This window comes from Dermochelys coriacea, chromosome 5 (assembly GCF_009764565.3).
Source record: "Dermochelys coriacea isolate rDerCor1 chromosome 5, rDerCor1.pri.v4, whole genome shotgun sequence".
Taxonomy (NCBI): domain Eukaryota; kingdom Metazoa; phylum Chordata; order Testudines; family Dermochelyidae; genus Dermochelys; species Dermochelys coriacea.
In genome coordinates this window covers 17,163,017-17,189,318 of record NC_050072.1, presented here as the reverse complement: position 1 = coordinate 17,189,318, position 26,302 = coordinate 17,163,017, and the positions used below count along the sequence as shown (strand labels likewise).

At 44.0% G+C, this 26,302-nt stretch overlaps 1 protein-coding gene across 1 annotated transcript in view; it reads left to right on the top strand.

Moving 5' to 3' along the window:
• Nucleotides 1–9,905: 9,905 nt before the first annotated feature.
• Nucleotides 9,906–26,302, top strand: part of MEX3C (mex-3 RNA binding family member C) — a 30,605-nt gene continuing 14,208 nt past the window's right edge. The window contains exon 1 of the mRNA XM_038403107.2: nt 9,906–10,858. Within this exon, the coding sequence (XP_038259035.1) occupies nt 10,156–10,858 (703 nt within the window). The 5' untranslated portion in view covers nt 9,906–10,155. The remainder of the gene's footprint in view (nt 10,859–26,302) is intronic.

Genomic DNA, 26,302 nt, shown 5'->3' with positions numbered 1-26,302 from the left:
TCTGCAAACCTTCTTGAAAGGTGTGAAGTTTGGCAGTTGTAGCGTGGCAGTTACCCTGCTCTGGTGGAGGAAGGCTGGGCTGATTGGGGAGGAAGCCACAGCTGGGGCCAGGCCCCATCAGGCCACACCTGGCCTTGTTATAAGGGCGCAGGGAGGAGCTGGGTTAGAGTTTCTCTCCAGCCTTGGAGGGAGAAGGACCTAGCTGCATGGGAGCTCAGGATATCAGAAGTAGAATAGTGCAGCGGAAGGGCAAGAGGAGCTCCAGCCTGGCAAACCCCCAGGCTGAGGCCAAAGCAGGTACTGGAGGTGCAGCCCGGGGTTAGGCAGAGGCAGCTGGTCCAACCTCCTTGCCAGTGATGAGTGACCATGACAGACTGCAGTTTGCCTCAGTGGAGTGGGGGCTAGATGATGACTGGCAGTAGCTGCTGAGGCCAGGTGGGTATAGTGGGTTGGGGGTTCCCATGGGAGGGGAAACCCAGAGTGTGGGGACTGCCAGGGGGCAGCACCCCAAGGTAAAGAGCACTGGGGGCTGGGAGGAATATGGGGGGCCTGAGGGAGGTGAGACACTACCCAGAAGGAGGTGCTCTGAGGCTGGAAAAGAGCTCATTCCCAGATGACCAGCAGGAGGCGCCGCACTGGTGAGTCCATGAACTGCTACAGCCATGTACATAGTGAACAGTCTGACGATAGTTCTGCTACTGGCACTTCTGAGCCGTCCTTAGCTAGTGAGGACATTCATTTGGGCTTGTTGGGTGCTGGAGTCTGATTCTAACACAGAACTTGAAACTGAATTGTTGGGTCCTGGAGTCTCTGATTCTTGGACAGAAAGTTTCCCATTGGTTGCTAATGCAATTATTATGGATGAGGGCACTGAAACTGGTTTGATTATTGGAAGTATGGGGTGGAATTTTTTGCCACACGTGACAGATTTTGTGTTTTATTTTTTGGGGCTTGTTTGTTCTTAGAACAAGGCTTTTGACCTTGCAAACACAAAGAAAGGCAAGTATTAAAGCATGGTTCTTTGTCAAAACTCGTAGGGGGGAGTTACTCCAGCAGTCTTCATAGAAGCACAGTTTGACTCTTGCCTCCTTGTTCTGTTTCACTTATTTGCTTTTCCAGTCAAATTCCTCATTTTCTCTGCAAACCATAAAACTGGGTTCAAAAACTCTCCATTTTAATGCATAAGTATGCCAATGTGACCATTCAAAAGAACATGTGGAGGCTAACACTTGCTAGATTGAACTTGCAGAACAAATGGAAAAGGGTCACACAATTGACAAAAATGTGCAAACCTGCTATCAGATGCAGAAGGACACATGGCACAATATTTTGTGTTGTCTCTTGGATATTTTGCTGTAAAGTGAGAGGTGTTTAGATTTGAAAGATTCAGACAAGCAATTAGTCTTTTTGTAAAGGTAATTTTTGGGGGTTATTTGAATTGCTTACAAGGTCTGATAGGGTGTTGTGAGAGCATGTGGAAGCAATTAAAGCTGGCACCACAAAGGGTGGTGATCTTATAAAATCAAATTCAAAGTGAATTTATCAGTAGGATTGAAAGAAAATTTTGAGAGACTATTTTTGACAAGATTAGGAAAGCTAAATTCCTCTCTGTTTGTTTGCACTGCCGACATATCCCCAATGGAACAATTGTCTCCACTGTTAAGGTATACTAACATTTCACTGATATTCCACACCAAAATAGAGGTGGGCATTACGCAGATTATTTTAGAGAAGCTGAAAAAAGACAGTTTAGATATGGCTGATTGAAGGGGACAAAACTATGAAAATGGGGCAACATGCACAGAAAAGTGTTCAAAATCAAATTCAGCAGGTAAATCAGAATGCAACTTTCATCCCATGTGCTGTCCCCTCAGTTAATCTTTTTGTTGTTGTTCAAAGATTGTAAATCCTGTTTTTTGGCTTTCTGCTAGGTTTTGGGATGTGTCGAGAAAGCATTTTAAAATAAATATGAACTTAGAGTTAATTACCTGAAGATTGGTTAATGAAATACATATGTTGGTATGAAAGCCCCTGACTAGAAAGTAGAAGGAAGGCCTTGAAAATAACTTATAAAGCCAGAAGGAATAAAGTAGGGAGAATATCTATCTGGTTGAAAGAATAACTAAATGAGAAGGGAAATTTCTAAAAAGAAGGCCTCTGACCAGTACAGATGACTACAGATTCTTTTAAATAAGAGAGAATGTATCTTAAAATAAGTCAACATGGCCCTTACCAAACTACACACCAGTCTTAAGTCCTATGTGAAGCTAGGTGCAATGGGAAACCTGTGGGGGAGGAAAAAAGGAGGTTGTAAATCTTAAAGGAAAGACTTTGGGAAGAAAGGAGGTTGTAAATCTTATCTGAATTAAGACTGGATATATGGGTGAACTGTCTCAAATTGGTTTTTAGCTAAAGTCAGTATTTGGCAATGACATTACTTGTTTTTTAAGGGGTATAAAAAAATAAATTCTTAAAGGGTTCATTGCCAATACTTGTCTGACCACAGTATAAATATATTGATCATTTAAATGTCTATACATGTTTTGTTACTCTACTGGGTGTAGTAAATTGCTTATTATTTAGGTTTTTAGGAATATTTAAAGCAATGGTACAAATACCATTTGGCCTTTGGATTTAATAAAGGAATTTAGATTAAATTAGTGTTTGGTTTCTCATATCAGTAATTCCAACAAGCATATTAGCATTACATTGTCAAATCCTGACAAGATGGTTAGCAAGGTTTGTGGCAATCCATCCATTTCAAAATCGGGTTGAGCGTGTTCTTGATGCTTTCGATAAGATCAACGCTTCACACACACTCATGCCAGAATTAAGTCGGAAGTTGATAGCTTACAAATGAACATTTCAGTGCTTTCATTCCTTGCTTTGGCTGAGACATGGTATACTCTCTGTCCAAAAATTAACATTGTGAGCAAAAAATTGCCGAGCCCAGACCGTGATATTAAAACATTTACTGTGGTTTACCTGGTGAGCTTTGAGATGCTTTGTTGGAATTATGGTCTTCTGGGTTCATTTCATGTAAGGAAGCTGCTACTTCACAGAGCAAGATTCATAGATTCCAAAGCCAGAAGGGACCATTGTGGTCTCCTGACCTCCTGTACAATACAGGCCACAAAACTTCCCCAAAAGGATTCCTACAACATTTCTTTTAGTGAAACACACAATCTTTATTCCTGAGGGAATTCTGCATCAAAAAAATAAAAATTCTGAACACAATATTTTAAAATTCTACAAAATTCATTTGTCAATAAATAAATGTGGAGGCTCCAGCATGGCAGTGGGGTTCACAGGCCACTTGCTGCATGGAGGTGAGAGATCACCCTGCAGTCACCATCCCATTCCCCCAAGGACATAGACTCAGCGGTGAGGCTGCCCCAGAAACACCCCGGGGCCCTGCCCTCTGCACCAGGCGCACCAAGTGTTGGCAGGCTCAACCCAACAGGATCCAAGTATGGAGGGGCTTAGTGTGGGGGATCCAGGTAGGGGGTAAGAGGGTTCTGTGTGGGGCAATATGGGTGTGGGCAGCTCAGTGGGGGATCTCAATACCCAGGGGCTCACTGCAGGGCTCCGGATACAGGGGCAATGGGCCTCTGGAGGGGAGTCTAGGTGAAGGTGGTTGGGGCTCAGCAGGAAGGTCTGGGTGCTGGGGAGTGGGCCTTGTTGGGGTGGTTAATCATAGAATATCAGGGTTGGAAGGGACCTCAGGAGATCATCTAGTCCAACCCCCTGCTCAAAGCAGGCACAATCCCCAATTTTTGCCCCAGATCCCTAAATGGCCCCCTCAGGGATTGAACTCACAACCCTAGGTTTTGCAGGCCAATGCTCAAACCACTGAGTGCCGGATGCTGATGGATGGGACTAAGTGGGGTGATGGATGCAGGGGGAGGGAGGGTTCACTGAAGTGGTTTAGTTCCAGGTGGGGGTTCGATGGGCCTGCTCAACGGGGCAGCCCCAGCTGCTGCCGAGGGGATGCAACCTGCTGGGCTCCTGCACCCCCTGCCCGCCATCTCCTTCTCTTCCCTATCCCCTCCCCCTTCCTCTCCCCATTGTCCCCTGCCTCACTTGCTCCAAAAATCACAAAATATTCAGGTGGCTTCCAGTCTCAAGATACCAGTCACTTATCCCAGATCAATTTGTAACTTAGATCTCACACTAAAGACAACACCTGTAGCCAATCCTGTAATAAACTGACTAAAGGTTTATTAACCAGGAAAAAGAAATGAGTTATTTACAGATTCAAGCAAGCATATACACACAAACGAATTACTATCTATGGTTCCTATCGATGACAGGGATGTAGTAATCTGTCATTTCAAAATATCTTTCACGGCAGACCCAGGGGTAACCCCTGGGGATCTCAGCCTTAGTTTAGTGTCCCTGGCCCCATGAGAGAACCATTTCTTCTTGTGAGCATCTTTATATCACCTTCTCCCAGAGCTCAACTGATGGAAAGAGGGCTCCTGTATGCAACTTCTTCATGGGTGGATACGTCAATCAACAAAGCTTTTGTCCTAGATGGCCCATTAAGTCTTAATAGCCCTTCTTGATGAGTGGGGGGAACCACTTTCCTGTCTGAGTTCACACACACAGACAGAGCAGGCATCTTTACAATTATAAAACAAACTTATGTTACCTTGCAGCATGGAATATAGACATTACAGGTGAGATTAATGCACTCAGTAACTTATAAATATTTTACAGACTCTAAACACTAACTACGTTCTTATAAAACTAATACCTATTTTGAACAAAACTAACGTACAGGTGAGCTGGTTTGGTTTCCAGCTATGACTTTGTCATAGCTAACGCCTACAGCCTTGGCCAAAGCTCACACTTGGTTTACCAGCATCACACTGTAATCAAGTCACCCCTTAATCATCTTTAAGCTAAATACATTGATCCCTTGAGTCTCTAACTATCAGGCACATTTTCTAGTCCTTTAAACATTCTCGTGATTCTTTTGTGAATTTTGTCCTATTTTTCAACATCCTTTTTGAATTTGACACCAAAACTGGACATAGTATTCCAGCAGCTGTTGCACCAGTGCCAAATGCATAGGTAAAATAAGCTCTCTATCCTACACAAGATTCCGGTACTTAAGCATCCAAGGATTGCTTTAGCCCTTTTAGCCACAGAGTTGTACTGAGAGCTCATGTTCAGCCGACTACCTATCACAACCCCCAAATCTCTTTCAGAGTCACTGCTTCCTAGGATAGTCCTCCATCCCGTAAGTATAGCCTACATTCTTTGTTCCCAGTGGTATACATTTGCATTTAGCCATATTAAGATGCATATTGTTTGTTTGCACTCAACTTACTAGGCAGGTCATTCTATATCAGTGATCTAATCTCTTCATTATTTACCACTACTCCAATTTTTGTATCATCTGAAAACTTTACCAGTGATTTTTACATGTTCTCCCAGGTCATTACTAAAAATGTTACATAGCATAGAGCCAAGAACACATCCTTGCAGGACCCCACTAGAAACGCACCTCTTTGATGATGATTCCCCATTTACAATTACATTTTGAGAACTACCAGTTAGCCATCTTTTAATCCATTTAATATATGCCTTGTTAATTTTATATCTTACTAGGTTTTTTTTTTTTTTAAATCAAAATATCATGCAGTACCAAGTCAAATACAGAAGTCTACGTATATGGCATCAAATTTGCGATCTCATAAAGATATCATAAACCCACACTGACTGACTGGCATTAATTATATTACCCTACTTTTCATTAATCAAGTCTCATAGCAGCTGCTCCATTATTTTGCCCAGGATCAATGTCAGATGTGCCAAATGTTGGCACAACATTATCTATCTTCTAGTCTACTGGAACTTTCCTGGTGTTCCAAGACTTACTGAAAATCAAGATTAACGGTCCTGTGAACTCCTCAGACAGCTCTTTCAAAGTTGTTGGATGTAAGTTATCCAGACCTGCTGATTTTAAAATGTCTAACTTTAGTCACTGCTATTTAATGTCCTCCTGTGATACTAGTGGAATTGAAAGAGCATTATGATGACTACATCTGTTTGTTTTCTCCAAATACAGAACAGAAATATTTATTGAATGTTTGTCTATTCTGCATTATTATTACTGATAATTCTATCATTTCATCTAGTAATGGACCAATAGCATCATCAGGATGCTTTTTGTTACTAATATACTTTTAAAACTCCTTCGTATTGTCCTTAAATCTATTAGCCATAGATTTCTCATTGTGTCCCTTTGCTTCCTTTATCAATTTTCTACAATTCATAGCTTCTGAATTATATGTGTATAAATGTTTGTAGGATCAGGGCTCGGGTAGTAAATTAATCTCACATTAAAAAAAAAAAAAGTTCTTCCATTTTTCTTCTTCATTCTGGGGCTTTGACCCGCATTAGGATGTTTACTTATTATAGAACCAGAGGAGTACCAATTGTTCTTTCTGCATGGGTGGAAAGAAAAAACATTTTTCCTGCACTTTTGTTGGTCTAGTATATGCACCCTCTTCAGTTTTTCCCCTACCACAAACAGTGGTACTGTCAACTTTCCTTTTCTTCCATTTGTTATATATATATATATATATATATATATATATATATATATATATATATATATATATATATATATATATTTTTTTTTTATAGCTGCCTTCACTTCCCTTCTAAACCAGATTGGTGTGGTTTTTTTTTGTTTTTAAATCACTATGGCCTTCCTCAATTGTGGGATCATGTTTTTGGGCAGCTAGTAAAGTTTTCTTAAACAATTCCCCATTACCATTCATATTTTTCTGATTAAATTCTTCCTCCCAGTTGGTATGGCTCATAATTGTTTTCAAACATTTAGCAATATCCATGCAGTTCAAAGAGAAATTATCTCAAAGGAGGAGAGTAATGCCAGGTAAACTTGCAAAAGTTGGAAGGTCATCCGATCTTGAAAAAGCTTTTGAATGAAAGGTTTTCAACTCAGTCATAGACACAACATTAACACAGTTGGAGAATACGATCCATAAGTATGATGGAGTCAGAGAAAGGCTTGCTTTTTTCATGGGCAAGAAACTTAAAAGTATCAGGAGTGAAGACTAAAGAAGCACACGCACAACTCACCAAGCAGCTATCCTGAAGATGTAAACTCTGGAGAGTTGAGAACAAGACTGAGCTTTTCACCAGTCTTTGCAAGCGAATTGTTAAGGATGACTTGGAAATGAAGGTACCCATTGATCTCCTTAGCTACGTTCACAAAAGGTCTTTATATGCAAGAAACAGCACTGGATAATTTTGCGGTCTTCCTGGAACTGTAGCTGCTAATGAAAGGCATTTCAGCAAGCTAAAACTAAGCAAGAGCATCCATGGGGCAGAAAAAGGTTACATGATCTGGTGGTTATTTCTATAGAGAACTTGGAAGCAAGACAGACAGCCTGGGATGAGTTAATTAGATTACTCAGAGAAGGCTAGGAAGGTCCATTTGTTAAAGTTCTTAGTGGTGATTGCATTTTGGGGGTGGCTTTTTTTTCCCCAGTGAGTGAGGCCAGATTTGAGTTTTGGGAACCCTCTCCTGGAGTCAAGCACTGAAGTTGTTTTTAGCAAGAAATGCTGGAGTAAAAACCTCCTTTATACCTTTAGCCCAGTGGCTGAAGCACTCACCCATGATATGGGAGACCTCGGTTCAATTCCTCACCTCTGCCTAATGAGAGAAGGGATTTGAACAAAGGTCTCCTACCTCTTGGGACAGTGCTCTAGCCACCGAACTATTCTGATGTGGGACTCTTGCCTGTTGAATGTATTTCACTCTGGATTATGTGTTCTGTTCTCCAACTAAGACTTGCGTTGCATGGTTCCCTTTAATGGCTGACAACCACTTGAATTGTTTGAACAAATGCGAGAGACAGATAAACGGCACACCCACCAACATTTGTATGCTAATTGTCTATTATTGCATTAGAAACTATAACAAGAGCAAACGTAATAAGCTTTACTTTTTTCTCTTTTTGCTGTATTCAATAATATGCCTTAAATAGGGTGGATTTACTGAGGCTCTTGTACCAGGAATGAACAAAAAACACCGTTTGTGGTAGGGGAAAAACTGAAGAGGGTGCATATACTAGACCAACAAAAGTGCAGGAAAAATGTTTTTTCTTTCCACCCATGCAGAAAGAACAATGGGTACTCCTCTGGTTCTATAATGAGTAAACAACCTAATGCGGGTCAAAGCCCCAGAATGAAGAAGAAAAATAATAATGGAAGAATTTTTTTTTTTAATGTGAGATTAATTTACTACCCTAGCCCTGATCCTGCAAACATTTATACACATTAGGCTCTGTCTACACTAGCACTTTTGTCAGCAAAACATTTATTGGTCAGGGGTGTGGAGAAAAACAACAACCCCCAACCAATGTAAGTTTTGCTGACAAAAGCACCAGTATGGACAGTGCTACGTCTTCTGCCGACATATCTATCACTGTTCATTGGGGGTGATTAACAGAACAGCTCCATGGGAGATGTCCTTTGGTGAGGAATGCCACTGGAAAATACCAGAATATTAGCCAGAGGCTTTCATTTCCTTCTGGGAGAAGATTGTTTGAGAGTTGTGAAACTTGTTGGAGGGTTCAAGGAAAACTGCCACAAGTATGTTTAGAAAGAAAGATGGTGCACGGCTTATATGAAAGGCTGAAAATACTATTATGAGCTGGATGAAGCCTTGTTATAGGTTGAGTTAAAAACTTGTTCAAACTAATATGTGAATGTGCCCTTCATTTAAGGTAGTAAAGAGAAGGTTAAGGGCCCATACCTCAAACGGGGGGCAGGGGGAAGAGGTTGTGACTGAGTGAGAGAAAGAGAACACACAGCCAGACACCAATGACAGCCAAGAACAGAGCAAGAGGCAGAAGTAGATGGCAAAAAAGCCAAAGGGTGAGTAGTATGACACCAGGAAAAGCAAGAGAGAGTAAGTTTTGGAATTTGTTGACTAAAGAGGCTTGAGGCTGTGTAAGTTACACAACTGTTCCTTTTGTTCTTATTCCTTCTGTGCTCGGAGAAGCAGGACCTTATCGGTTCTTTGTAACTAACAGATGCATCAAAGAGAATACCAGACTTCATCAATTTCCGCTTTGACGTGGACATCCCCAGGATCCTGACATTTTACTAGTTGCTCAGGTCAAAAAGGGGGCAATAACGCTCTGCAAGCGCAGTTACTATTGCAGGAGTAAACCCCATTATGGTTGAACACAAAAGCAGCCGAATGATACCCAGACCCTAATGCAGTATCTCAGCAGGCAGACCAGCATGGGAAGGGACTCAGACTTTCTGGACACAGACTGGAAAAGCTTGTGATAGGTATTTCCCATGTGAAAAAAGAAGATACGGGGTGGGGGGGGGGGAAACCACACACTCACAGCTAGTGTGGCTGCCCCAGGTACGTACACACACACACACACACACACACACACACCCCCGGCGCGCTCCCAGGACACAGCAGTCCGGGCACAGCCAGCCGGACACCCAGCGCCGCACCCTAGGGACACGCAGGCTCCGGGCACAGGCAGCCCCCCGAGGGCCGCTCTCCAGCCAGCCACCCACATGCTCAGGCGCCCGAACCTCTTCTGGGGCCGCTTCCCCGCGCACGTGCTCGCAGGCGGCTCCGGGGCCTTTTCTCTGCGCCAGCCCGGAGGCCTCCTCGCAGAGCCGCCGCCTGCGGGCCCGCCCTGGCCGGACCCAGGCCGGCGGCGGAGGCGGAGGCGGAGGCGGAGGGAGGGGGATCCAGCCCGGCCCCGTCGCCGTCACAATAAGCGCTGGGCCGCCCCAACAATCAGCGCCGGCTCGTGCTCGGCGGCCGCGGGGGAGGGCGCTTCCCTCCTCTCCCAGTCCTGCCCCGGCACCGGCTCCACCGTCCAATCGCTCGGCGGGGAGAGCGGGGCGGGGCGGGGCTGCCGCTGCCTTCGCCGCCGCCTGCGGCCCTCTCAGGAGAGGGAAGCGATGGAACAAAAGACGCGCTGAGCGCGGCGGCGGCGGCAGCAGCGCCCAGGCCGCGCCCGGTGCCCCGCGTCACTCGGTGTCCCCGGCAGCGGCATGGAGGGGACGCTGCCCCTCTAGGCTCCGCGGCGGCGGCAGTCGGACCCGGACCTAGCCGAGCCCCCGCTCCCGGCCATGCCGAGCGGCAGCGCCGCCGCCTGCCCCCAGGAGGAGCCCGCCGAGGCCCAGCGTCTGCCCCCGCCGCCGCTGTTGCTCCAGCAGCCGGACACGCTGCTCCTGCGGGAGTGCCTGGCCGGGCTGGGCCTCCACGATCACGGCCTAGCGGGCAGCGGGGAGGCGGCCGCCCGGCAGCAGGCCCGGGAGCGGCTGGCGGGGCTGCCCCCGCTGCCTGAGCCGGGGCCCGACGGGGCGGAGGAGGTCGAGGACGAAGGGGACCTGGAGCTGGAGGAGGAGCTGCTGGCGGCGGCGGAGGAGGAGGAGGACGAGGAGGAGGAGGAGGAGGACCCGGCCTCGCTGCTGCTCTCCTCGTCCTCCTCTTCCTCGCCCTCGCAGCTGCCGCCGGGGGGGCCGCCGCCGCCGCCGCCGCCGCCTCACCCGCTGCTGCCCGGGCTCGGCTCCGTGCTGCTGTCCCCCGCCGCCGCCTTCGATGCCCCGGAGACGGCGGGGGCCGGGGCGCTGTACGGGGCGGACGATCCCCAGGGCATGATGGCGGCGATGCTGTCCCACGCCTACGGCGGCGGCCTAGGCGGGGGCCCGGCGGCGGCCCAGGCTCTGAACGGCGAGCAGGCGGCGCTGCTGCGGAGGAAGAGCGTCAACACCACCGAGTGCGTCCCGGTGCCCAGCTCCGAGCATGTGGCCGAGATCGTCGGCCGGCAGGGTGAGGCCCGCCCGCCCGGGGGGGGAGTCGTGCCCGAGGAGAGGGGGGACGGGGCCTGGGCGAGGGGTGAGGCCTTCCCGCTCGGTAGGATCGCGGAGGGGGGCGGCCGCCGGCCCGGCTGAGCGAGAGGAGGCCTGGCTCCGCTGTGGCCCGCCCGGGGCAGGGAGGCCCCGGTGAGGCGCCCGGGGCTGAGAAGTTGGGGAGGGCTCCCTGGGGGTGGGGTAATCCCGGGCGAGCCCCCCTGAGGGTTAGCCGTGGGTGGAGGTGTGGGCAGCCTGGCAGGGGACCGTGGGAGGATGTTACAAGGGGGGGGGGGACGGGACTCTGGGTCTGCGGTTGGAGGGCGGGAGGGGGCGCCCCAGCCAGGGGGTTGCCGATATGAGGATCTGCTGGGAGGTGGGGGGCTTTCCACGCAAGATGACTGGCCACCAGCCCCTGAAAGGGGACGTGTGTTGGTGTGAACCTTGGCCAGGAGACTGGACAGCCCCCGAGGAGAGGCGGGGTGAGGGCTGAGCCTTGCCAGGAGAATAGGCAATAACATGCCAGATGGGTGAGCCGAGCAGGGGTTGGGACTGGGCCCCCGTTCTGGCTGGGAGTTGGGGGGGGGTGAGCTCCGTGAGGGGTGAGCAGTAGGTTGGTAGGGCAAGTTCTGCCAGGGCAATGGGCAGGAGTGCCTGGGGTGGGGACGCTTGCAGAATGCCAGACCAATGCAATCCGCTAGCACTGGGTCAGGCAAGGTGGTGGTGAGTATTTATACCAAAAGGGATAGGACACTGGGGAAGTGAAATTTACCAGTCAAGTGGCCTGAAGCCTAGGTGCACCAATGGGGCAGGATGGCAGAACTGAGCTGGCACAGGACAGCTCTGCTAAACTGGAGTCTGCTTAACAGACTGACATTACTAACTAGACATGGAGGGGTATAGTATAGCTTCTCTCCGGGGAGAGGGGATGATGGACAACTGCTGGAGCATAAACCAGCACAAGCCACTGTAGGCAGGCAGCGGTAGTGTTGTGAAGGGATAGGGCTGTAATCTCTCCTTCTGGGCAGGCTGTTAGAATCAAAGACTGCTTGGTTAAACTTGATAAGGTTTTTTCAGTTTTAGTAGCTGCAGCTATTCAGGTTTGCATAATGGCATGAAAGAACTGAATGGATGTCTCTCTTCATTCTCAGTCAGTGGGATAAATTCTCCAACCAGTCCCTTAAACTAACTCCCCCAGTCTGTCCTTTTGTCTGGGGATACAATAAGCGGGGCTTGGGGCTGGTGAGAACGGGCCCTTGCATGGAATAAAACATGAGACTGGAATGGTCTGGGAAGCTTGCATAAAGAGCTGAGTGCAAGAATAGTTCAGGCTCATACATTTAGTGGGGATTATTTGTTTGTGTGCGTTAAACTTTAAACCATACATTTCAATATAATCTGCTTGAATAAAAATAGTTTGTTTTGCCTTCAGTGTGGTGGGTTTTTTTAAAAAATACAATTTGTGGTAAAATTGAGTGTGAAATTTACTAACTTTTGGCCAGTTTCTGCAAACACATGCATGGGAGTAGTTGCATTGGCTTCTGTGAGATGTGAATTATGATAGTAGTTTGTCTGAATGTTCGCAGAATTGCATGCTTAGTCTTTTATTATGACAAACTTCCATTCATGCTCATTCAGACAAATAAGATGAGATTTCCACCATGAGCAAACTTAATGGGGAATAAATGTGTGTTATTTCCCTTGTTGCTATTTTTAACTGTCGCGTGTTTGACTAAGTGTTCTTGCCCTCACACTTCAGTTTTTGCTTCCTGTTGATCTTACTGCAAAGTCACACGTTTGTTTTTCAAATCATGCTTTCGTGATAAGGTCATACTTGTGATGTCACAGATTCAGTATTGTCACTTTCTTGTGGTATCAGGGTGAGAGAGAAAGATGGGGGTGTTGGTAAGATCATTTCATGCACAAGTGTTTCTGGTAAGAAAATTGAAAGCATTTTTTTTAATTTGTAAAGGAGGGTGGCCTAAATGATCAAACATGGGTGCCTAAACAAAAGCACTCTGTTCCATTTCCTTTTTTGTATTACTTTGTTTACATTTGCTGTTTGAGTCAAATGGTGAGTTAAAATAATACAAAATAAGTGGAGCTAAAAAGATGCATTCTAAACACCGTTTATTCACTGGGTTTACTTTCCCCCATCTTTTGTCTGTTATCTGTTTGGACTGTAAGCTGCTCAGGTCAAGGATTTTCTCTTTATTTGTTCATGAAAAGCCTATTCACAAATACCTTTTTTTTTTTTTATTTAATCATTTCTGTGGTATAAGTAGTTGAAGTGTTCATTTAACAAACTTCAAAATCAAATGTTTACGGATTATTAGAGTAGGAATGTGCCCCTTGATTCCCCATGCAACAGGTTCGACTACACAGATCTGAGACCCTTTCTTTAAAAGTGTGCCCATGAGAGCATCAAATAATTTCAGTATTCAGATGTGAAAATGCTTTTCCAGGAAATAAACACTAGTGACTAAAGACTTGGTCACGCATAATTGAAAAATTTTTGTGTTCTGTATTTCTCTTCCTCTTTCAGAGGATCATAAAAATTAGATGTGAATGACTCATTAGACCATCCAGTCTATTCTTCAGCAGTTTAGGATTGTTCCTTGTAGTATATTCTTCAGTACTTTTTCTTGTTTTAAATGACTCTCACAATGGAGTTTGCATGAAAACAGGATCTTTGTTCCTGAAGTGTTCCATCTGTTCTGCCTCCTTTTACTCCTCGGCTGACATCATACTTTTTAGTTTGTGATAACGCTTAGTTGCTGTGGAGAAGATCATGCTAAAAACAGAATGATGGCTTCAGAAAAGGACAAGTGGCAGAAGAGAGAACTCAGGATTTTCATTACTATCTTTTGTTACCAAAAACACTGGCATAAAAGCATTGGTTTTCTTAAAAATGTATTGGCAACTCATTAAAGGAAGTCTATACTTCAGATAGCTAAACAAATAGTTGGTATAGAAGTGGTATACTTATCAAAGGAATTTTCAAAGTTGTATTTAGAAATACCTGTTACTCTTCTAGTATCTCAGTTTATTGAATAGAACTGTTCTCACATGCAGACACAGTCTAGCCATGTATTGATAGAGCAGTGATCCCAAACTTGATTTGTTCATGTACTGCCTTCTTAAAAAAGTGTGTTGAGGTGAATGGATAGAACATCAAGCTCACGCACAACAGTTTGGGAACTGCTGCACTAGAGAATTTTGATGCTAAATTCTGCCTTCCTTGTGTCCATTCCAGTAAGGACATTGCAGCTGCACTGTTGAATGTGGTTATCCCATCGTATCTCCTGAACATCATCTGGCTGCTTTCTGGTTTTGAACTAATACAGCTTCTATAACACTGTGCATGGGTCTCCTATTTTTATAATACTTTTGTTTAATAAAAAGAATATTTGTATGCAGTGCTGATGCAATTTAAAGGTGATCTGTGAATGATCTTACAACAATTGGATTTGTGTCCTTTTGCATTTTTTGTTGTTCTATTATGTACAAAGAGAACCCGGAAGGTGTTCTCTTAATATGTTTCCTGATGGTTTAATTGCTGAAATATCAGGAATGTCAAATCTGGTTTGGGTTTTCCTGGAGGACTTGCAGGGGTCTGAAGAGCATGTTTATTGTGTGTATTTGAAAGGAAGAGTTAGGGTGATTGGAACTTAACAAAAATGTTCTTTAGCCAAGCTGAATTTTTAACAGGGGGCAGGGGAATGGACTGCCAGCATTCTTTATATACCATAACGAAGCAAAAAAAAAAAGTGTAAGCTGACTTCTATTTGCCAGTTATATTTAAACTTACAAAATATTTAGCATTTTAATATATAAATACAACCCATGCAGTACTTTAAAATATTGATACAGCACTTCTCCTTCTGGATTGCTACTCCCGCTTTGGGGACTTGTGCTGGGAACTGACGTAGATACTGGAGCAGTTGGAGGCCATGTCTACGTTAGGAGCAGCGTAGTGGCATCAGTACAGCTCCATAGCTATGCTGCTGTAACTCTGTAGCGCTGATAAGGAACTACAGTGATGGGAGGGATTTTTTCATCACTGTAAGAACTCAACTTGGCTCCTGTTGATCAGGAAAGTGAACTGAAGCATTCTTCTGTCAACTTTGATTGATCTACACCAGGGGTTAAGCTGGCATAGCAGTGGCACTCAGGGGTGTGCATTCACACCTCTGAATGCTGTAGCTATGTTGACCTAATTTTAAAGTGTAGTCCAAGCTGAAGGAGCTGTGTTGTGTGGATATATTCAGCAAGTTTACACTAGCGAGGATGCATAGTGTGAACACTCTGTACTAGTGCAAATTACAGAGGTTCTCTTGATGTGTAAATTGCAAATGTGCACTTCTCTTGTGTGGAAGAGTACTCTGAAACTTGTGTAGACAGTGCTTCACTGAGGGCTGCTACTTCAGACCTGTTCTATACTTAAAACAGGTCAAGATAGCTACTGCGCTTGGGGCTTGAAAAATCAACACCCCTGAGCACCACAGTTTAAACCAATCTAATCCCTGGTGTGGATGCAGCTGGATTGGTTGAAGAACATTTAAGTCTACCCAGCTACCATAGCTCAGGGAGCTGGTGTTTGTACAGTGACAGAAGAACCCCTCCAATTGTTGTAGTTTGTATCTACACAACGGGGTTATAGCAGCGTAGCTATGGCACCATACTATGCCTCTATAGCGTCGTAGTTTAGATGTGGCCTTAGTGACATAGCCATATACGTTTCAGTCCTAGTCTTCCTGCTGCGAGCATTCACGTCCCATTAGAAAACACTTGGAGGAAGGTATAAACCATTTGTTGCAATGAATTCATGCATTTGTTCCAAAACAATTCATGCAGAATTTTCCTTATAAATTCTGAAACCCGTAAGTTTTCCACAATGTAGAGAGGCCTTTTGAGCATTGGCAGAAAGGAAAGGGGGATAGCAAGCTGCTGACTGGCTTGACAAAGGTTGGGTTAAATAACTTGAACAAGGTCACATACGTCTGTAGCCAAACTCAGAAAACCGTTGACCTGGGCTGCCTTCTCGGGCCTCCAGCATTGCTAATAGAAGTGGGAATTTAAAAAACAAACAGGACAAAAATATAGTTTAGGGGGCAGTGGTTGAAGGAGATTGGGTGAAGCTTTCCATAGGTTCCAGACATGCAGGTTTTTGAGAGGAATAGTAAGCCACAGAATTGTCTACAGTAGACTTATTTACCTCCTAAAACTTTCTACTGTTGCTACCATGGATACACTTCCCCTGATAGAAAGCTCTAGTGTAGACAAAGTAAATAACATATAACTGCTGCTGCTTTAAAAACAAACTGTTTCCGCTGTTAAAGTGGGAACCATTTTTACCACCTGCAGTAGTTAACATATTGTAATTTTTTTTCAGTCCTCTAGATCTTCCCATCCACTCTCACCTGAAGTGTACAGATTTTTCTTGCCAAAGATCTTGTGGATTTTCATGTGTGAACATCTACATAAGTCCAGACTAATGTACTTCTAAACCACATTGGACTAACTGGTCCTGGGGGAAACTATTTCATAAGCTGCATCAGTAAAACTACCAGATCTTGAAAGTTTCCCCACATGATACATATGGACTCTACAATCTGAGCAAGACCCTGACCCCAGATGCAGTGCTCCAGTGGGATCAGCAAGGGTGTGTCTCTTTTTTTAAAACCTATTTTGTAAGAATTGAGATGAAAGGTCAAGGGCCAGTTCCCAGGTGTAAATGAAAAAGAAGATGATGGGGGGGGGGGGGAGCAGGGGATTCCATAAACCTTTTAAACTGGCGTTGGGTTGTAAACTTATCAGCAACTTAAAAAAAAATCTTGTTGGGTCTTGGAAGCTTCAGGTTTAAAAAAAAAAAAAAAAAAGTTAAAAGTCCAGGACATTAAAAATTCAACTTCATTTCAAGTTTCAGGTATTTCTTTAAAAGGAAGCTCTCCCCAAGTATCCTCTGTCTATCCAGGTATTTAACAGTACATATTTTTCCATGCACATACTTTTCCTGAATTCATAATACATTACACCTGCATACTTTAACCTCCTAGGGTAATGGTACAAACCATATGCTACTGCTGTTTCATATGAGGCTCTGTGTCCTAGGCAGCAAACCTGCCAGGAATCTGCTGCCCTCAAATGCAAGAGGGCAGTATCCCTTTTTTGGCATTGACGACTTGGAAGTTATGCACTATAGGAGGTTTGAATTGAAAACACATCAGTACTGTCATGGCTGTTGGGAGGACAGCTGCCAGTTTTGACAGTTGGGCCTTCTGACCTAAAGGGATACATAGGAAGCGTCTTGGTTTTCTTGCTTGGGCAATCGGGTGCATATTGAGACTGTCTTCTTCCCACAGTTGGCCTCCAAAAACTGACCTACATCATTAGGCAGTTCAGGCTCAATTCCATTGTTTCCTACCTTTTCCCTTCAGATCAAATTAACGCTCTTGGCTTAAAGGTGCCTACTTTCATATAGTTATTGGAGTGACTCACAGAAAATACCTCCATTTTTATGTGGAAGATGATCTTTATAAATAGATTGCAAGTTCTTTGGCACAGAGACTATCTTTGTTCTGTTGGTGCTAGGCACTGTACAGTGGGGTCCTGGTCTGTGAGTAGGGCTCCTTGGTGCTCCAGTAATACAAATAATAATAAAAGATGTTGCTCTCTGGCTTTTCTTTTGGGCCAAAGGTATTTTCAGAGTGCCTCGCACTGGTAGCTACTCATCTCTGGTATTAGCATATTCTTCTCACGAGACTTGCAGACTGTTGCAATCTGCAGATTTATAACGTATTAATAGTTGAATGGGGCCTTGTACCTACCCAAATAACTTTTCAGAAGGGCTAGCAAGGACCACCCTAGGGCCAAGACATTTCTTCCAGAATAAAGCTTAAGTGTCCCTGGATGTATCTTCCTCTGAGAGCTTAATCTAAAATCAGTGAGCTCTTACCTCAGGTTAATGGAGTAGATGGCCCTTCCTCATGTGAGACACCTTCATTAAATTTTATTTCAAGTTAGCAGGGTTAGTTAGCAATAAATTTCACTCCAAACATGGATGACATTGGAGCTATGTTGATTATTCTTCAATTGTCTGCAAGTTGCCACTATGTGTTGAAGTGAGTGTTTCAGTATTCCATCCCCAACTATTGTAATTTTAACAGATGTTTCTTGGTTGAGGATCCTGTCACCGGAGGCTGACCATTTAGGGTTGGTGGAATGTGTGGGAGGCTAAGCTCCGTATAAGTGTTCAGGAGCTGAAAGTTATAAAGTGAACTCTAAAATCTCTGCCGCTGATCAATGGCTGCATTGTTCAAATGCTAACAAATAGAACTACAGCTGTATATTACATGAACAAAAAAGGAGGTGCAACTCTGACAGGAGACACTGGCTTTATGGGATTGCTGACATCCTGTATTTCTCAATCTGGAAGGCAAAGAGAACACAGTAGCAGTTCATAGGCTTCAGGAACATCACAGTTGATGGATTAAACAGATGGGCCTACTGTTCAAGAAATAGGGCCATGCATCCGTAGCCCTCTTTGTGGTGAGCCTCAGTGCATGTCCTTAGTTGATTGTCTGTCTCTCTGTCTGTCTGTCTCTTTATTCCACCACTGGTCATAAAGATGGACTGAGTCTGAGTTATACTGGTTGTTGCAACATGGACCAAATGTAATTATTACACAGATATTTTTGTGGAGCCCCAGTATTACTTACCATTATCTTCAGACCGGCTGTCTTGCCTTCCATCCCAGTCTGGAATTGTCTTGCTGTTTGAATCATGGGACATTTAATTACTTTTGACCTGACATCTTATAAAAGTGCAGAAAATTCTGCTGCAGTCTAGAAAATAATCTTAATTGAAGTTTTTACACTTAGAAATGGAAAAGGCTTTTTCTAAATAGCCCGTATATACATTCTACCGCCATATCCTGTATTATGGACAACTTAGTGGATTTGAAAGTCTCAGCCTTTTGTAGTCTTACCACAAGGGTATCTATCACTTCAGCATATCGTCTGCCGGTGGACAGCTCTGTTTTCAGGCATCTTTGGTGGTGGGATGACTGTAGAGGTCTAGTCTTCCCATTGGTCAAAGAATCTGTTATACAATGGGACCCACGCTGGTTCTGACAAGGTTGATGGGTGCTAGTTCAGGTATTTACCTGGTAGGTGAATATTTATCATTCTACCTCCATTTTCATTTTCACTTACATCTGAGAAGAATGAGTTGCAGATTTTCCTCATCCCCGATTTATCCCAGGTGAGGTGTTTGAATTCTGTTTAGGCACTTGTTCTTCTCACAGCACTCCTTTGAGGTGGGCAGGTACTATTACCCCCATTTTACTGATGAACTGAAGCACAGGTTAAATGTCTTGTTCAAGGTCACACAGTCTGTGGCAGAGCTGAGGAGACCAAGTTCAACTCATAGTCCCAGGCTAGTGCCTCAATGACCATCCTTACTTTATGACATATTACCTGAATCAGACCATTAATCTTGTGGAGTTTCCAAAATTTCATTCTCACATGAAGGATGCCCCAGATGTCAAAAGGTTTTTGAGTTTTTATTTGACTAAGTCAGTGAGGAAATCCACAAGAGTGTGTGTGTGTGTGTGTGTGTGTAAAGGGCATAGCAGTTTTCTTTACACTTCATTCAGTCACTGCCTGTATAGGACTAGACTATGCTTTGGGCTTGGGTGTCTACTTCATGACATTCGAATTTACACTTCTAGGGCAAGGCAGTATTGAATGCCCACCTCATAACATGTCTATCATAGCAGTCTGCTGGGCTATTACCTGTTTTGTACACAGACTTACACAGCATTATTCTCCTGACTTGGGCACCTAGAGCCCACTTTCAGAGAGCAGTTCTACTATCTTTGTGTAAACTAGAACTTGTCGGCACACCTTCCTGAATTGCTATCGGGAAAATAGAGGCTCCTTCAAAGAATCCATTACTCGTAACTAGTGGCTCTCAGAGTGTTGCCTCTATCTAGTCCTATCACGTCTTCTGTATTCTTTAGTCTTGCAAGAGTGGTTGGGACAACACAGCCATTACATAAGCTTACCCCAGCTGCTCAGTGCTATGAGAGGGCACTTGTGCAGACACCACAGGTTTGACGGGAGTGGAGTTGGGGCCATATCCCACCACTGTGAACCCACAGAAGCAAAATTCTTTAAGAACCCCAGTTACCATAGTAAATCGCATTTAATTTGAGTGATTTCTCCATTGTCCGCCCCCCCCCACCCCCCAAATTTTTTACTTGGATGTTTTGCAAGGACCCTTCATAAGTCCATTTTAAGAGTTGAAGGATTCCTCATACTACAAAAAAATGAGTGCTTTCAGTTGTCATCAAAACCAGTCGGGAGTTGAGCACTATAGATCCCTTATTTATTTGTAGGCCCCAACTAAGGCCAGCACTCCTGGCAGTAGGTACTATATGCACATAAAGAAAAGTCCTGTCCCAAAGAGCTTACAGTCTAAAATCTTGAATAAAATCCTTTGGCCGCATGCATTTTTGGCTCGTACTGAAAGTAGTCAAATATAAAGCCAAAGTCCAAAAGAGCGGACATTGATGTGTTATAAAAAGGAAACAACTAAGCATGACTAAATTTATAACGAAAGTGTTGTAAATAGCTATATAAAGAATGAGTCAATATAGAACTGTTCCACAGGTAAGTAAAAAGACTCCAGATAATGCAGTGTAATTAAACACTTAATTTTGATTGCAGTGGTAACTTAATGAGCGGAGGGACCAGAATGTCATCTTTATCAAGTTATTTTAACTTTAACACACGAGACCCATACATTGTCTGTCTTTCTCCCACTTGGAAGAGCTCCACTTACACTTTTGTACCATTCAATAACTTACTTTTCTCTAGTGTTGCTTGCCTTTATGGTGTAGCCCTGAGTTGGGACTGGGGTCCCGCAGAACCCGCTGCTATGATAGTGGGAGCAGGATAAAAATTCAAGAAACAATGTGGGAACAAGTGGGAGTGGATATTGCAGGGCAGGATGGAAGCGGGATTAAAAAATAATCCCCCACAGGGCTCTACTTTGTGGTACTATTGTATTTGCAACTAGAAGTAAGAGGAGGCATCTCCTGTTTCTGTAGCCACCTCTCTCAAAAATAGGCTGAACCTAATTTCACGTCACCCTTGGTGGCAAAGGGATCCATCTGTTTACCTTGACATCGCACATTTTGAAAATAAATTACTCAAGAACTGCTTCCATGAGTCGCGAATACCCCCATTGCAACAAGTTTAGAACCATCTAGAAGAGCACTGCCAGTTGGGGCTGCGTGAGCCACGGCTGTGAGCTCAAACATTCAGAGGAAAGTTATGAAAGAGACTGCCGACATGGATGATGGTGTGAAGCTGACAAAGTTAAAAGGACTGGCCATTTGTCTGCAGCGTCATAGTCTTAAATCACTACCTACTAGCAATCAACAGTGTAGATGATAGCATAAAGGAAAACAAGATAGGCAGACGTGATCCTTCAAATTTGTCAACGTCTGCACCATCTTTAAAGCGTCACATGTGAGAGGAGGCCTGAGAGTTCGTCTGTTTTTCCCTTTTCTTTTGGGCATCGTCTGATCCATATGGAATGAAGTGCAATTGCCATGGATCATTGAGGTTTAGAATTTAGAGGCTGATAATGCAGTCCAATCAAGGGGCAGCCTGGTACAGAAAGATGTCGCTGTCTGGGACACAGGAGACAACCTGGGATCTGTTCTCAGCTCTGACACAAACTGCTGTGAACTTGAGGAAGTCACTTCACCTCTCTGCCTCTCTCCCTTCCTGCCTTTTGTCTTGCCTGATTAAATTGAGATTTTTCAGTAACTTCATTATGCGATTGTACAGTCCCTAAGGGTACAATGGAAGCCCCAATTTTTGAGGTCTGTAGGTGCTACTATAATCACAGTTCACTCCGTGCTGCTTATTCTTACTTAAAAAATTCTTTAAAAGTAGCTGCTTACAACCAGTTCCAAGCCTGCTCTCTGTGTGCTTCTGAGTCTTCTGGGACTTGGAGGTGACCACTTTTCTGCCTCGGGGTGTCTCAAGGACACTCCCTGTCTGATGCCCTTCTATGGCAATGAGACCCAAAGTCCAGCAGCCTAGATCCTGGAACAAATGCATCCGCCATCCTGACTCCCCTCTCCCTCAGCTGCTTAGACATGTTCCCCTCCAGAATCCACCTTGGCTGTAGGAGCTCTGGTTTTCTGGTAACACCCCAGCACAGCGTGGCAGGAGAGTAAAGCAAGAAACCACTTGGCAAAAGAATTTAATATACATACAAATTCTTTACTCTTTAAGAGTATGGCAAAATAACACCACTCCTGAATTCAGTCCTTTGTAACCTTACTTCCTCTGTGAGTCCTTTAAACCATGCGACTCTTCCAGCCTTCTTGCCCAGTCTGTGGCCTTCTGGCAGTGAAATGGCCTGCTTTGCATAGAGAACACTCCTGTCTCTGACTCCTTTCTGTGCTGCTGCTTGGGGAATTTCCATGTTGCAACCCCCTCAGATTTGGGGCAGAGTTCTTCAGCGTCCGTGGCCCTGCTGCCATGCTCACTGTTCCACCGAGGTAGAGCCATTCAAGGTTGATGGCCCTTGATTGCTGTAACAGTTTCCTAGACACATTGGGTAGGAAGTTCCTGCTGCACAAGGAATGCTCACAGCCACCATAAAGTTACATTGAAAATGGAAGTTGTGATACAACATGGCTTTCACAGAGCAAAAATGGAATTTCAGTTGACATAGATACATCCACCAAACTATCACAGTAGCTGTTTCTTTAAATGGGAAATATTTAGTATAGAAGAACCTCAGTAGTCTGGTGGGAGGGGAAGGAGGAAGAGGTTCTCGTTCTTTTTTTTCCCTCACTCCAAAAAGAAATTTTAAAAATGGAGACTTAAGCTATGTCTACAATACAGACCTTACAGAAGCACAACTGTACCGCTCTAGCTGTGCCGCTGTAAGGTCTCATGTGTAGCCGCTCTATACCGGTGGGCAGGAGAGAGCTCTCCCACTGGCATAATTAAACCACCCCCAATGAGCAGCGGTAACTATGTTGGTGGGAAACGCTCTCCCACCGATATAGTGCTGTCCACACGGGCGCTTTTGTTGGTCAGGGTGGTTTGTTTTTTTATACCCCGACCAACAAAAGTTTTGCCAACAAAAGCATTAGTTTAGATATAACCTTAAGTTGCAGATCTCTCAAGATCTCTAGACAGACTTATGTGCAGGTTTGAGGAAGAACCAGTGTTTCTGGTACATGCAGATACGAATTATATAGGGAAAGGTACGAGAGTGGTCCTAGTGGCCAAATTTAGGCTGCTGTGTAAGATTAAAGTCCAGGACCCATACAGTAGCATTCTTTGAAATGCTTCCAGTTCCCCACACATGGCCAGTTAGACAAGCAGAACTTCAGGGTCTCGATGCATGGAAGAGATGATGGTGTAGGGAAGGAGGGTTTTAGGTTTATTAGGAACTGGAGAACCTTTTGGGAAAGAGGGAATCTATACAGGAGGGATGGGCTCCATCAAAGCCAAAATGGAACCAGATTGCTGCCGTGTAAAATTAAAAAGGTAGAGAATATTTTATTTATTTATTTTAAAACTAAGGGAAAGCCAACAGGTGCAGAGGAGCACACTGCTTGGTTAGAGACATCCCTTAGGATAGACGTTGATAAAGGACAGGTAGGAATTGAGGAGAACCAGTCAAATGAAAGAGTCCCATTCAATTAAATCTCACGAAGGCTCACAACTTAATGTTGACAAATTTGTATAAATGCTTGTATACAAATACTAGAAGTCTAAATACTAAAATGTGTGAATTGTAGTAAGTGCCTGGTGTTAAATGCAAATATTGATATAGGCGTCACAGAAACTTGATGGAATGATAATAATGATGGATGACATGGTAGTACCAGGGTACAAAATATATAAGAATGACAGAGTAGGTTGTGCAGGGTATGGGGGGAAGGAGCAATGGAGTCACACTATATATGTGAAAGAAAGCACAGAATCAAATATAGTAAAAATTTTGACTCAAACTACTGTACAATCTCTATGGATAGAAATTCCATGCATGAATAATAGTATAGCAGTAGGAATATACTGCCAACCACTTGACCAGGTTGTTTGGTGGTGATTGTGAAATGCTCAGGGAGATTAAAGAGGCTATAAAAACAGAAAATTCAATAATGTGAGATTTCAGCTATCCCTTTATTGACTGGGTACATGTTGCCTAAGGATGGGATGCGGAGATGAAAATTTCTAGATAACATTAATGACTGCTTCTTGGAGCAGATAATCCTGGAACCTACAAGGAGAGAGACAAATTCTTGATTTAGGTCTACATGGCACACAAGATCTGGTCCAAGAGGTGAATATAGCTAAACTGCTCAGTAATAGCGACTGTAACATAATTAAATTTAACATAGCTTTTTTGTGGGGAGCGGGGGATGAAGGAGAAATACTGAAGGCCACCACCAGTGTTCCCTCTAATTTTTCCCACCCATGTGCAGAATGAATTTTGTTATGTGCACCAATATGGGAACTTAGGCCACCATAGTAGCATTTAACTTCAAAAGGAGAACTACACAAAGATGAGGAAGCTAGAGAAACAGAAATTAAAAGGAACAGTCACAAGTGAAATGCCTGCAAGCTGCACAGAAACGTTTTTTAAAACGCCATAATAGAGGTTCAAATGTATACCCCAATTTAAAAAGAGTAAGAGGACCAAAAAAGCTAAACAGAGTAAAGGCATGTCTACACATGCAAGCGCATCTCTGGTGAAGACGCTCCATGTTGGAGTGAGAAGCTTTCCCTAAATATAAAAGTATAATTAAGCAGGCCAAAAAAGAATCTGAAGTGCAACTAGTAAAAGCAACAAAAGCTAACAGTAGAAAATTGAAGTACACCTCTACCCTGATATAATGCGATCTGATATAACGTGAATTCGGATATAATGCAGTAAAGCAGCGCTCTGGGGAGCGGGGCGGAGCGGAGGTGAGCTGGGGCATGGTTCCTCTCCCTACCCCGATATAACACAGTCTCACCTATAAGATGGTAAGATTTTTTTGGTTCCCGAGGACTGTGTTATATCTGGGTAGAGGTGTACATCAGAAGCAGGAAGCCTGCCAAACAATCCCTGGATGATTGAAGTGCTAAATGAGCACTCCAGGAAGACATAGCCATTGCAAAGAATTCACTTAGCTTTTTCTGCATTGGTCGTCTTTGCACATGATGTGAGGGAGATTCCCACACCTGAGCCATTCTTTTGAGGTGACAGATCTGAGGAACTGTCCTAGATTGAGGTGTCAGTAGAGGCTTGGGAACAAATTGATAAATTCAACGGTACTAAGTCACCAGGACCAGATGGTATTCACCCAAGAGTTCTGAAGGTCTGCAGTTTTAAATCTGAGTTCCTACAAACCGTGGTATGTAACCTATTGCTTAAAATCAGCTTCTGTACCAAATGACTGGCAGATAGCTAATGTAACACTGATTTTTAAAAAGACTCCAGAGGCAATCCTGGCAATTACAGGACTAACTTCAGAGCCAGGCAAATTGACTGAAACTATAGTAAAGAACAGAATTATCAGATACAGAGCAACACGATATGTTGGGGAAGAGTCAACATAGACTGTTGTAGGCTGAAGTCGTATCTCATTAATCTATTAGAATTTTTTGAGAGAGTCAAAAGCATGTGGACAAGGATGATCCAGTCAATCAGTGTACTTGGGTTTGAATAATAAGAGTATTTGGATTTTCAGAAGCCTTTCACAAGGTCCTTCACCAAAGTCTTTTTAAGCAAAGTAAGCAGTAATGGGATAAGAGGGGCGATCCTCTCATGGATCAGTAGCTGGTTAAAAGACAGGAAACAATGGGTAGGAATAAATGTTCAGTTCTCAGAATGGAGAGAGGTAAATAACAGGGTCCCCTAGGGATCTGTAGTGAGACCAATGCTATTCAGCATATTCATCAGTGATCTAGTAAGAGGTGTAAATGGGGGTGGCAAAGATTGCAGAGGATACAAAATTACTCAAGAAAGTTAAAGTCAAAGCAAACTGAGGCATTACAAAGCGCTTTCATACAACTAGGTCACTGGGCAACAAAATGAAATGAATGAAATTAATTGTTGATAAATGCGAAGTAATGAACACTTGAAAAAATACCAACTATACAAATACAGTGATAGCTTCTAAATTAGTTATTACCACCCAAGAAAGATCTTTGAATCACCATGGATAGTTTTCTGAAAACATCCACTCAATGTGCAGCATCAGTCAAAAAAGATGACAATATTGGGAGCCAATAGGAAAGGGGGATAGACGGACAGAAAATATCATAAAGATGCTATATAAAACCATGATACACCCACACCTTGAATACTGTTTGCATTTCTGGTCGCCTCA